General features: G+C 44.5%; 1 protein-coding gene across 1 annotated transcript in view; it reads right to left on the reverse strand.

Moving 5' to 3' along the window:
* Nucleotides 1-14,613, reverse strand: part of LOC126245965 (receptor-type guanylate cyclase Gyc76C-like) — a 228,709-nt gene that overhangs the window by 12,165 nt on the left and 201,931 nt on the right. Inside the window, exon 17 of the mRNA XM_049948359.1 lies at nt 12,055-12,199. Coding sequence (XP_049804316.1) covers nt 12,055-12,199 — 145 coding nt within the window. The remainder of the gene's footprint in view (nt 1-12,054; nt 12,200-14,613) is intronic.

A 14,613-nucleotide genomic window follows, 5' to 3' on the forward strand; every position in this document is an offset into this window, starting at 1 on the left:
TGACAGCTTCCACTCTCACAGGCATACGTTCAATCAGGTGCTAGAAGTTTTCTTGGGGAACGACAGCCCATTCTTCACAGAGTGCTGCACTGAGGAGAGGTGTCGATGTCAATCAGTGAGGCCTAACACAGAGTCAGTGTTCCAAAACATCCCCAAGGTGTTCTATAGGATTCAGTTCAGGACTCTGTGCAGGCCAGTCCATTACAAGGATATTATTATCGGGTAACCACTCTGCCACTGGCCATGCATTACAAACAGGTGCTCGATTGTCTTGAAAGATGCAATGGCCATCCCTGAATTGCTCTTCAACAGTGGGAAACAAGAAGGTTCTTAAAACATCAATGTATGCCTGTGCTGTGATAGTGCCACACAAAACAAGGGGTGCAAGCCTCCTCCATGAAAAACATGACCACACCATAACACCACCACTTCCGAATTTTCTGTTGGCACTTCACATGCTGGCAGATGATATTCGCTGGGCATTCACCATACCCATACCCTGCCATCAGATCGCCACATTGTTTACCATGATTTGTCACTCCACACAATGCTTTTCCACTGTTCACTCATCTAATGTTTATGCTCCTTACACCAAGTGAGGCATCGTTTGGCATTTACCGGGGTGATGTGTGGCTTATGAGCAGCTGCTTGACCATGAAATCCAAGTTTTCTCACCTCCCACCAAACTGTCATAGTACTTGCAGTGGATCCTGATGCAGTTTGGAATTACTGTGTGATGGTCTGGATAGATGTCTGCCTATTTCACATTACAACCAGTCTCTGTCAGTCAGCAGACAAGGTCAGCCTGTACACTTTTGTACTGTATGTGTCCATTCACATTTCCACCTCACTATCACATTGTAAACAGTGGACCTAGGGATGTTTAGGAGTGTGGAAATCTCGCGTACAGATGTATGACACAAGTGACACCCAATCACCTGACCATGTTCAAAGTCCATGAGTTCCACAGAGTGTCCCATTCTGATCTCTCACGAAGTATAATGACTACTGAGGTCACTGATATGGAGTACCTGGCAGTAGGTGGCAGTATAATACACGTAATATGAAAAACATATGTTTTTGTGGGTGTCCAGATACTTTTGATCACATAGTGTAGCTACATAAATTTTTAGGTCCTAGACTTAAATGATTTTTAGTTTATGAAGATCACGACACTTTTTCATTAAAGCAGAATACAATCTGATGCTAAAATTTGGCAATGTTTCTTTCTTCTTCATATAACCCTAAGATAACTTTGGGGCTCAGCTTTGTACCCCCAATGATACATCAGCTTAATTAGTTACACTTTAATGGTGTCAGGAAAAACTTAATTCACAGCAATATATCAATCAGGTGTAAATGATGAAAATAAGAATTAGTCTGGTCAGTACACAATTACTCATGGAGATGCTGAAAAAAGCTGAACTGGCAGATGCTTAAAAATAAGGCCAAACTAACCCGTGAAAGCCTACTTACTTACAAAGCTTTAAGGAATCGCTTTAAGCGAGGAATTTAGGAATGTACTACAACCCCCCATCTACTGCTCCCATAGGAATCACAAAACAAGCTAACACTGTTTACAGTCAATGCACAGGAATTTAATCAACAGTGCACACAGAGGAATTTATGCAATCATTATTCATGTGTTCCATGCACCATATGCAAATGGAATGGGAAGAAGGCCTAATAAGTGATACTAATTTCTGTTAAAAAAAGGTAATTTATATCTGCCATGCATTTCACAGTGGTTTGCAGAGTATAGACTTAGATTCAGAAAAGAAAAATTAATAACACATTCAGTATTCAAAACTGCAATGGACTGTATCAATTATTTTCATTTGATTGCTTCTGTAGACTGGTTTTACTCAAAAGGAATGAATAAATAATAATCAAAATTATACGTAAAACTACATCTAACAGAACTGATTGTTTTCATGGTTGTCTGCAACAACAGTTTCATGTAAAAGAATGAATGAATCATTCAAGTTATGCATAAAATTACAATTGAATGAGTCAGTTGTTTTCCAACAACTGACTGAATTGATTATTTTCACTCAGCTGTTTCCATCACTATTACCCAATAGAAGCACCCACTTCAGGCCACTTCTGTAAAACGTAATGTTAACCAGTTATAACTAACACTAATCTACACAATATTAGTTACAAGAATTGTTATGTTATCTTCATTTTATCATTTGCCAATATGATTTGCCATTTACTTTTTATTAAGGCGTGATCCCTTGTATGCCTTTATATCCATAAAATTTTAGGACACCAGACTGGGCTAACAGCTCAAAAAAATCTTAAGAATATGAGAAGGAGTGAGACATGTCTATGGTTATCGGTCACACACCTGTCTCCACTTTTATAAAGTGATATTATTACCACATACTACAGCTTTTCTGGAAATAGACCTCGAATAATTGACTGATTATAAAGGTACCTCAGTGAGTATGTTATCTGCTGTATCCTGGGTCTGAAAGTACTCGTCAACACAGTCCACTGGTGACCTCAATATGCTAACTGGCTGATACCATTTGTAAATAAATACGAGGGCGGTTCAGAAAGTAACCTCCGATTGGTCACAGTGCGGGTTGTGGGGGGAGTAGCGACGCCATCTGTGCGTTCACGCACTCAACAGGTCAGTCGGCATCAAGCCGTGGTCGAGTGAACATCGTACCTGCGCTAGTTTAGTTTTTGTGGCAGTTTGAAATGTGTGCTGCAATAGAAAACCCCGCCAAATGTGAAGTGCGTGCTGTCATAAGGTTTTTTACAGCCAAAGGATATTCTGCAGCAGCTATTCATCGTGAGCTTTGTGCCGTGTATGGACCAAGAGTTATGAGTGAAGGAGTTGTCCGTGAATGGGTACGTTTATTTAAAAGTGGACGAGAAAACGTTCATGATGAACAGAGGAGTGGTAGACCATCATTGGTGACTGACGAACTCGTTCAGACAGTTGATGCAAAAGTTCGTGAAAATTGACGTTTCTCAATGTCGGAGTTATCTACTGGTTTTCCACAGATTTCTAAGACTCTCTTGTACGAGATAGTGACAGCAAGATTGGGTTACAGTAAGTTCTGTGCACAATGGGTGCCCAAAATTCTTACCGACCACCACAAAACTCAAAGAATGGCCTCTGCATTAGACTTTCTGTCACGTTATGAGGACGAAGGAGAACCATTGTTAAACAGAATCGTGACCGGTGACGAAACCTGGATTAAGTACGTGAACCCTGAGACAAAAGAACAATCAAAGATGTGGGCACATTCAAATTCGCCTACCAAAACAAGAAAAGCCTCGCAAGATTTTTCTGCCAGAAAACTGATGGCAACGGTGTTTTGGGATGCCAAAGGGGTGTTGTTGGTTGAATTCATGGAACGCGGTACGACCATTATTCAAGACGTGTACTGTGAAACAATAAAAAAGTTACGACGGGCTATACAGAACAAACGCCGTGGTATGCTGACTTCCGGTATCGTTTTTTTGCACGATAACGCCCGTCCTCACTCTGCTCGCAGAACAACAGCCCTTCTTGAGTCCTTCAAGTGGGACGTTATCAACCATCCACCTTACAGCCCAGACCTGGCGCCAAGTGATTATCACCTCTTCATGCATTTGAAGAAATGGCTCGGGTCACAGCGGTTTGATGACGACGAAGAGCTCAAAGATGCGGTCACAGGCTGGCTCCAGGCACAAGCGGGTGATTTTTATGCAGAAGGAATTTCAAAGCTTGTGAAGAGATACGATAAGTGCCTCAATCGCTATGGAGACTATGTAGAAAAATAGTGCAAAGATGTAGTTGTAAGATGTATATATTAAAATATTTTTATTTAACTTGGTGTATTTTTTTAAATCAATCGGAGGTTACTTTCTGAACGGCCCTCGTATAAAGACCAGTATGTACAGGCTGTCATGACAACACATTTAAAAGCTAGCCTATGGCCAGGTCCTCAGATAACCATGGCACCAACATAAACACCAGTGGCACTCACATCACCACCTCTAGCATGACAGTCATGTAACTTTTTGCTTATGCCAATCATGCGTCCACTAGAGCACAGAACAAGTATCCATCTGCCCAGCAAGAGGCTCCTGTTCTGGATGTTCACAGAGCAGTATGATGAGGAGCAGACAAGCATTCACCACAAGAAGCCACCACTAGCCATTGACTGTAATTTTTTTTTTGTTTTTTTTTTTTGTTTTTTTTTCCCCTCTTTCTTTTTTTCAGAAACAGTGCACAGCCAAGTTGCATTTAGTATCTGCATGAACTTCCAGATTAGTTACAGTCAGTGAACTATGTACTGTGGGACTTAAGACACTCAATGTTGCTCTGGTGCACAATTGATAAGGGAACTTTGTAGCCCACTACAGAACTTTGTTTAAGAACTTTATTTCTCTGTGAATCATTCCTATTGCTGCAGACTTGTATCCCCTTTGTTGTTGTTGTTGTTGTTAGTTCTTTATTGTCTGTTCAGTGGCATAATAAAAATGCCAAGAAGATATCTTAGTGTCTCTTCTATTCTATTACTGAGTGTGATATTGAATGGATATCCTTCTGTACATTGGTCTAAGTGGCAATTTACAAACACAGAATACCAGACACAACATGTGATAGTTCTTATTTTGTCAGCTTGTCTTTGCTTCAACAGTTTGACAATAATATTTTTCAGGAAATCTATGGAAATGTCTACAGTTTTGTGTATTTTGAACATCAGTTCAAATTGCTTTCTTTTTCCTATACCTTCCATTTATTTAACAGCTCCAAATGTGTCTGCTGACCTGTTCAGGATAAAGTTGTTGCAACTGCGCCACAAAACATGCATGGATGAGCCAGAACTGCTCATGGTTGGCACAAGCTGGCTGCATCAGGTGTTTGCCATCATGCACACTAACCAATAGGCAAAATTCTGGCAACAGTGTGGCATGCATGACTATCAGTCAGGAAAAAGTAATGTGAGCGGAGCCACCATATAATGCAGAAGTGTTTCTTTAGCATCTATTTTTGCAAGCTGTGGTCCACATGGGTCGAACCCAACATGAGCTCCTTATCGAGCCCAACATGAGCTCCTTACTGATGCATACAAAAGTTTGTTTGGCATTCTCCATTCATTTTCAGTTCTGTCTTGCTGCCTCTATGACATAGATGGCCCCCATGATCATGAAGAAAGTTTGTCTAGTTCCAGACATGCATTCATTGTCCTCTCACAACCACACAATCAGTCGATGAACTCGTCACTGAGGAGAGAACAAGGTTTGTTCAAATAATTCCGGAACTTCACCTACAAAACTTTTCTACACTTACCTTCTACTTATCGTGTGCATGGTCTCTGTTGTGACAGTGCCACGACATTTAAGAGTGCCGCCACGTCAGTACGCGCAAACGGCGATAGAGGCGCTCCGCAACTCGGCTGAGCGCGGGAGAGCCACCTAGCTACGGACGGCACCAGCTGCATGTCACGGCACGGCAGTCGAATGACCGATACGGAATTGGTAGCATGTAACCAGCTATTGTTTCTACGTTTGTATATCCACGCAATTTATTAGTGATTAAAGGTTATAACACTTTTTGGCGACGAGGTCGGATATTTTGTTCCTGCGTTGTGGATTTGTGTGTTCGTGTCAGGGCAGACATGGAACAGCTTATGCAAGCGCTCATTGAACAGCAAACACAGCTGACAGCTGCTATTCAGGCGTTGTCGACGTCGCTTACTCATCGTCTGTCTTCCTCTTCTCCGCCTCCGTTCCCTCCTTACGACGAGGCCGCTGAAGACTGGGAGGATTATGAGAAGCGTTTGCGGCAACACTTCTTGGCTTTCGGCATTGTCGACGCTCCTATGTGTAAGTCGTTATTTCTATCTTGGATTTCCCCACGGATCTATCAGCTGCTATCTCAGTTAGCCCCGCTGCGGGAACCTGCCTCTCTGTCCTTCCAAGAAATGTGTGACTTATTGTCTAACTATTACCGAAAAAACACCCACGTCGTTGCCGCCTGCGTGGCATTCTACCGGTGTCGTAAACAGCCCCATCAATCTTACCGGGCTTGGGCGACGGAACTACACGGTCTGAGTAGGAAATGTCAGTTTGTCACGGACACTCATCATGAGTCTTATGCTGATTCAATGGTTAGGGATGCTATTCTATGGCTTGCTCCTGATAAAGAAGTTCGGCAACGTGCCTTACAACTGCCAAACCCATCGTTGTCGGAAGTTCTAAGCATCGCTCAGCCTTTGGAAGTGTCTCACGCTGCTGGTGCGCAAATAGACGCGTGGTGTGATGTAGGCGCTATACAGACCACTTTCGACACAGACAATTTGCCTGTTTCCCAGGGGATTGACGATTTGGCGGCGGTTCACTCGCATCAACAACGTCGCGTTGGGCCACCACGCTCGCAGCGAAAACAGCAACCACAGAAGCAGGTTCGTTCCACACTTCCTTCTTGTCCATGTTGTTTCGTACAGTATGACAGGGCCGCGTGTCCAAAACGTTGGGCCATGTGTAATTCATGTAGGAAAAAAGGCCACATTGCTTCTGTGTGTCAGTCCCCTAAAGTTCCTGTCGACGAGGACGAGGCATCGGACATGGATGTTAACTGTGTGCTTTCTCAAACAAATAAGTTGTTTGTTACTGTTTGTGTTCTGGATAAAGACATTCGCATGCAAGTGGACACTGGCTCTGCAGTAACTCTCATTAATTCTCGCACGTATTTGGAGTTGGGCTCCCCTCCCTCGTCTCCAGTTACGTGAAATCTGAGAACTTACAATAAACAGAAAATTCCTATCGTTGGCCAGTTTGATGCTTCCACTGCCTACAAGTCTGTTGTTCGGCCCCTCACGTTTTATGTGGTGGATCATGTGGGCACTGAAAACCTGTTCGGTTCTGATGCTTTCCAGTTGTTCGGGTTCTCCATTGATGATGATGTGCACCTCATATCTGAGGATATTCCGTATCAACAGCTGGATGGATTGTGTTCTGAATTCTCGTCCATGTTCTCTGCTGGTCTGGGTCGTGCCAAGGATTTTGAAGCCCACATTGCTCTTAAACCTACAGCTCGCCCTAATTTTTTCCAGGCACGCCCTATTCCGGTGGCGTTGCGTGCACCTGTCAAGGCTGAGATAGACAGATTAACAGCTTCAGGGATTCTCCTTCCTGTTACCTCCAGCGAATGGGCATCGCCAATCGTGGTGGTTTCTAAACCAAACGGGAGTCTGCGATTGTGTGGTGATTTTAAAGCCACTGTCAATGCTCAGAGCCTCATTGACACTTATCCTCTTCCCCGTCCTGGGGAGGTATTTACCAAGCTCGCTGGGTGCCAGTTCTTTTCCAAACTTGATTTATCGGAGGCGTACCATCAGTTGACGTTGGATGCGTCTTCCAAGGAATTTCTCGTCATCAACACTCCTTGTGGGTTGTATCAGTACCAGCAGTTACAGTTTGGTGTCGCTAGCACGCCGGCCATTTTTCAGCGGTTTTTGGAACAGCTCACGGCTTCCGTTCCCAGCTGCATAAACTATCTGGATGACATTGTTGTCACGGGGGCCTCCACTGAGGAGCACCTTCGCAATTTGCGTTCACTGTTTCGGGTTCTGCATTCGGCTGGGTTGAAGTGCAATCTGGACAAGTCACAGTTCTTCCAACCCTCCATCGTGTATCTTGGTTTCCACTTGTCCCGTGAGGGTATACGTCCTCTACGTCAGCAAGTTGCGGCCATTACCGCTCTACCCCGGCCGTCTACGGTAAAAGAACTTCAGGCGTTTCTAGGCAAGATTACTTATTATCACAAATTCATTCCATCCACCGCGGCGGTAGCTCATCCTCTGCATCAGCTGTTACGCAAAAACTTTCCTTTCTGTTGGTCCGACGAGTGTGAGCAGGCTTTTGTCCGCCTGAAGGCTCATTTGCAGTCGGCACCTTGTCTTGCCACATTCCGTCCGGGTCAGCACTTGGTTCTGTCGACTGACGCGTCCCAGTATGGCCTAGGGGCTGTTCTCGCCCATCGGTATGAGGATGGGTCGGAACAACCCATCGCCTATGCTTCCAAGACCCTCAACGATGCACAACAGCGTTATTCTCAAATCGAAAAGGAGGTGCTCGCTATCTTTTATGCTCTAAAAAAGTTCAGCGTTTTTTTGTATGGTTCTAAGTTTCACCTCATCACCGACCACAAGCCGCTGGTCTCTCTGTTCAGCCCATCGGCGTCGCTTCCGGATAAGGCAGCTCACCGCCTGCAACGTTGGGCCTTATACTTGTCTCATTTTCACTATGAGATTCACTATTGCCCCACGGCCCAGCACGCCAACGCTGACGCGTTGTCGCGTTTGCCGATGGGCCCTGACCCAGTTTTTGATCAAGATGAACTACTCTGTTTCCACATTGATGAGGCAGAACGTCGTGCGGTCGAGGGTTTTCTGCTTACAGGTTCGCAGGTCGCGTCAGCTACTGCGCGGGACCCGGTCCTGCGTCAGGTGATCGGTTTTAATCAACGGGGTTGGCCAGACAGGACCAAGGGCCAGGCATCGGATCCCCTTCGCAACTACCATGCCTTGCGCCTTCGTCTGTCTGTTCGTGATGGTGTTGTTCTTCTGGCCACGGATGGCGCATCTCCACGGGTCGTGGTGCCAGCCTCTCTTCGCAAAGATGTTCTCAAACTGTTGCATGAAGGCCATTGGGGGATTTCTCGGACTAAGTCCCTGGCCCGCAGGCACGTTTATTGGCCTGGTATTGATTCGGACATTGCCCACATGGTCGCTGCGTGTGGTCAGTGTGCTCAACAACTGGCTGCACCCCATACAATGCCCTCTCCGTGGCCTGACCCGGCGCAGCCATGGGAACGGGTGCACGCTGACTTTGCCAGCCCCTTCCTCGGCACTTATTGGCTGCTGTTGATTGACACCTTCTCGAAGTTTCCATTTGTTGTTCGATGTCCGTCGCCCACCACTGCGGCGATGACGCTGGCTTTGTCCAAAATCTTTGCGCTAGAAGGTCTTCCATCCACGATCGTCACGGACAATGGCCCTCAGTTCTCTTCGCAGGCCTTCTGTGATTTTTGTACTGGACACGGCATTCATCATGTTACAGCACCGCCCTTCCATCCGCAATCGAATGGGGAGGTCGAGTGCCTTGTCCGCACTTTCAAAAGCCAGATGAAAAAATTCCTTAGTGATTTTTCCACAAATTGTGCTCTGTTGCATTTTCTGAGTTCTTATCGCTTCACGTCTCTGGGTGATCACAGCCCTGCTGAACTCTTGCATGGCCACCAACCGCGCACGCTACTGCACCTGCTTCACCCCGTCAGACCTTGTACTGTGTCCCCTCGTGCGGGAAAATACTCGGTGGGCACCGACGTGTGGGCACGAGGGTATGGATCTCCCCCTAAATGGATTCCAGGGGTGGTCAAGGCTCTTCGCGGCCGCCGGCTTTGTGAAATACGTACGGACGACGGCACGGTTGTTCGCCATTATGATCAGATACGCCCACGAGTGGTGGCCATGCCGGTGCCACCGCCCCTTCCTTCGCTTCCACCAACCCGAGAAGCTAGTCCTGTCGCTGCTGCCGATCTCCCGTACGTGTTGCTGCAGCCGACGTCGCTACCGCTTCCGAGTCCGCCGGAACCAGCCCCAGTCGCGACGCCGCCTTCTCCGGGACCCATCTCGCTGGAGCACACCCCCAGGTCCACGACTCCTATGGATGCTGCTCCGGAGTTTTCACCCATCATCTCGTCCAGGAGACAAGTTCCATGCACGGGCTTCCGTCCTGGACATTTTCGACTGTACTCTCGTGTTTCTCCACGGGATCTTCTCGGGACCTTCCGAGAGGCCACGGATGTCTCCGCGCTGTCCGTGTCTCCCAGGAAGTGAATGTTTTTTTTCAAGGGGGGGAAAGTGTTGTGACAGTGCCACGACATTTAAGAGTGCCGCCATTTCAGTACGCACAAACGGCGATAGAGGCGCTCCGCAACTCGGCTGAGCGCGGGAGCGCCACCTAGCTACGGACGGCGCCGGCCGCATGTCACGGCACGGCAGTCGAATGACCGATACGGAATTGGTAGTATGTAACCAGCTATTGTTTCTACGTTTGTATATCCACGCAATTTTTTAGTGATTAAAGGTTATAACAGTCTCCTTCAAAATACTCCTGTCGACAATTGATACACTGCTTCCAATGCCATTTCCACTTCCAGAAACAATTGTGTACGTCCCTTGCTGGATCGCACAAAGTGCTGTCTGCAAATCTTCTTTTATCTCATCTAGCATTGAAAATCTTCGTCTTTTCAAGGGGGTTTTCAACTTTGGAAATAAAAAAAAAAGGTTCGCAGGGGCCAAGTCTGGAAAGTACAGAGGATGGGACAGCACTATGATTTCATTTTTTCCTAATAGTGATGCACCAGTAATTGACATTCCTGACATGAGCATGTGTCCTGAATGAGGCCATTTTTAAACCACGTGAACAATTCGTAACACCAATTATGGCTTAAGCACTCATCACTAGAGGCTTTATGCATCATTTGGTGTGTCTCTGTAAAGGTTTTTTTGAGTTTCATGCAAAATTTAATGCAGATGCGCTGCTCCTCTAACTCTGCCATCTCAAAATTCGAAAACTGTGCGACACAACATTCTACTCAATGCAGCACTGAACAGTAACTAACAGACATACAACAGTGAAACTTCCAGCAGTTAGACATTAAACAAAAGTGTGTGCCAGGAACGCCAGCCGCATTTTGCTCCAACACACCATTGGTGACATTACAAATGTTCCGGAATTTTTTGAACAGAACTCGTATACCCTCCAAAACAATGCTTGAACAGAACTTGTGCTAATGCTCATTATAGCAGTCATGTGATCATCAGTGTGGAAATGTTACAAACTGAAATCACTGTGATTTGGTCAAGCACTCACTTGTGGCAAATAAAATGAAATACTTGTCAAACATGCACTTCATCAATCACCATCACCATAGCCTACATTTAGAACATAGTGCATGGGTGTGACAGTAAAGTCTGCTCACTGCCTTTCTTGTAAATGGAGAAACCATGCATTCTAACTTCAAAGTCATTCTATTCTCTGTAATTAAACACTGACAGTATTCTTGGATCACCTGCTTCTTCCTGATAAAACTATTCCTTTTATTTATTATGTCATGCTAAGGACAACTATTCAAACTTTTGATGTACTCCTGGTGTGCTCTTATCTTCACACTTTTTACCCATCTCCCTTGTCTAGATTTATGCAATAAATTTTTATTTCAGCAAAATTACTAACTCTTCTTCTGCACATAGTCATTTTTTCTGAGCCTTTCATATATGATTATTTTGCACATTTAAATATCCTGTTAATTTTGTTCCTAAGAGACTGGTGGCTCCATACCCTCTGCATTATAGCATTACACACACACACACAGAGAGAGAGACAGACAGACAGAGAGGGAGGGGGGAGGGAGGGAGGCGCAGAAGAGGGAGGGACAATTTACTTTACTGGTTTTCTAATGTAAGTATGTCTGAGACAGTAATAGCCTTTTTTATATGCCTATCTGCTGCTTAGTGTCTCCCGTACTTCATAAGTAATATCATATTCTGGTAGATGGCTGTTATATTCCATCTTGGGAAGTCTTAGAGAGATTTACATGCATGGCTACAATCTCCTGGCTAACTATGTTGTCCTGGCACAGCATCTCAGCAGGGGTCACGACACTGTAGACAGCCAGGACAACTTAGCTATTTTTAAGAGTATGTGGAAGTGGGGAGTGTTTCTTACTTATTTTCCAATAAAAGCTCTAAAAAACAGAAAAGCATCAAAGGACTTAGTGGGCAACTAGAATCAAAGTTATTTGTAAATAGTGGTGCAAGACAAACAGTAGTTCACAGTCGGCTTGGAGTCCAGGCAGTGAATACACATAAGAGCAAAACTCACTGCACATGAAGAAGACAGCTGGGTCAGTCATCAAAATACAACTCAGCAAAACACCCAGAGGCACATCATTTAAGAATATAAATTAATTTATACTAATATGCCCTCCACTGACATTACAAAATTAATGTCAACTAAATTATTGCTACCTACCTGTATGTACACCTATTCTAAGTTTAAGAACATCATTTGGTCGATGAGCAATCTCGTGGTGCTTCACTGCTTCTAAAAGCTCTAGAGACATGGATGCAATCTCTCCCGCATGGCGATCACCATTTCGTAGGGGAAGACCTGATACCTAGAGAGACAAATAGTTGAATGTATTTTGTCATTAGTTCACAGTAATATAGAATGTCTGACAAAAGAGTGAAGCACCCAGAAGTCTTCGGCTGGACATAACTTTATAAACAGACACACCATTGATAGGTATGTTAATGATTAGAGTTCCAATTCTGTGTGATATGTTAACAGTCATCAGTGCGTACTTGTGATTTTCATGTTTAGTGTTGCTTCCAGACCTGGTAGGGTATATAAGGAGTATGAACAGCATCACACATTGAATGATCACTGTGAAGTACATGGATATGGCACATACTCATGTGTGACTGCATTATCACCACCTGACAGATTTTGTAAGGGCCTCATTTGTGGATCTCCATTCGGCCAGCTGCTCAAACTGTGCAGTATCAGGATTTATGAGGCATTCAGATGTCAGACTGCTGGGAATGTAAGCGCAGGCATACTCACCATCACAATTCTTGCCAACCATGTCTGACCCCCCCATCTGGGAAGACTGCCATATTGTGCAACAGGCACATTATAATTACTTCACACCTGTGCCTGCCATCCGAGTTCAAGTAGTGGACTCTCTGCAACAATATGTCATCCCACATCATTGGTCAGAGACTAGACAGCCAGACTAGAGAATTATCATACCATTTGTAGGCTGCTGTTAATACCACAACATGAAGGCTGTGTTTGGAGTAGTGTCATGACTGGGAAACATGCACTGATGATGAGTGGTCCTGCATTGTTTTCAGTGATGATTCATGGTTCTGCTCAACACCTGATGGCAATCATGGGTGAGTATGGCAGTGACCTGGGGAGAGGTCCCATTCTTCCAATGATTTGGAGTTATAGCTGTGTTACTTCTGACATCAAGGTGTAGTGAGCCAGCAGGTATAACTTCAGCATGGCTGGTAGTGACTGGGGAAACTCTGATGGCACAACATTGCATCACAGACATCCTGCATCCTCACATGTTCACTCTGAGGTGACAGCATTCTGGTACCATTTTTTAACAGGCAGTGCTCGTCCACACATGGCGTGTGTTGAACTCTCTGCATGATAGTGAGATGCTCACATGGCCATCAAGATCCCCAGATCTGTCTCTGATAGAACCTGTATGGGACTAGCTAGGACAAATCCACCTCAGTGCCAGTATCCAGGATACTGAAAATCAGTTAAAACAGTTGTGGACCAGCTTGTCACAGGAGGCAGTGCAACAGTTTTTGATACCCTTCCCAACCAGTTCAGTGCATGATTTCAGGCCAGAGGGGATTCAACTAATAAATGGGCTCATTCTGCCAAGTTGTTTGTAAATTTGACTAGACTTCATAATCACTGAAATAAAATTACATACCCTTTCAATACATTTCATTTCTTCCTTCCCTTCAGGGTGCTTAACATTTTTGTCAGGCAGTGTATTCACAAGATACTATGTACCAAAAATATTAATTTAACTTTCCTCTAAAATATTTGATGTGACGAAAGTGGGCAGTACAACTAAAACCACACTTTTGGGCTACACCATTGCAAATATGGTCTTGTACCTGAAAAAGTTTGCAATTTACATTACGAAGCAAAGTAAACCGCCTCACATGTCCATGCATATCCTTTGCTTCTGTATCTACTTATACACCTCAACAAACTAAAAATGGTGCCTCTATAAACAATAAACAAAAATACCTAACATCTGCATCTGAATGATAAGTGGTTCCTTTACCAATGTAACAGCACACCACAGCTTCAAATATACTTAATCATACAACGAAATGAAGGATATCTTACCAAAATGCTATACTCATCACCCAAAGTAGTATTCTGTTGATAACTCAATCAATCCAGAGTCCTAGCTCATCTGAATATCACCCTTCTCCCTGCCCTGCACACAATACACCATTGCCCTGCTGACTCCAGAGAAACACTTGTCCAGTACCCCCATCCATCGCCTCTCACACTGGTGCAGTCTCACGCATTTCCTACCCAATAAAATACAGGAAAGCCACAAAAGTCATATACCACTTGTACTAAAATTGCTTTTCTAGAATATGTGTGGAGATGAGGACTAATGTTCATCCACATAAATGACCTCAGCTAACTTCGAACTCAGCCATCTAGTTTCAGAAGATGATGTGCCACAACAACAGTGACTCATTTAACTACTGCCACTGAGAACACCTGTCTCTCTTCCTTTACTTCTTCACCCTCCCCTTATGTGTGTATGTGTAGTGGAGAGAAAGAAAGAGAGAGAGAGAGAGAGAGATAGTGTACTTTAAGTGAAAAAAGAGAAGTAGTGCCAATGTTCATGGAACTTTCTGTACTGCTAAGCATATTTCCACACAATGTATAGTTACCTGGAAGTGAGCAGATTCCAATCCTCTCTCTCTCTCTCTTTTTTTTTACATTTCGGAATTTTTGTGATCAAATGGG

The sequence above is a fragment of the Schistocerca nitens genome, chromosome 1, assembly GCF_023898315.1.
Source record: "Schistocerca nitens isolate TAMUIC-IGC-003100 chromosome 1, iqSchNite1.1, whole genome shotgun sequence".
Classification (NCBI taxonomy): Eukaryota; Metazoa; Arthropoda; class Insecta; order Orthoptera; family Acrididae; genus Schistocerca; species Schistocerca nitens.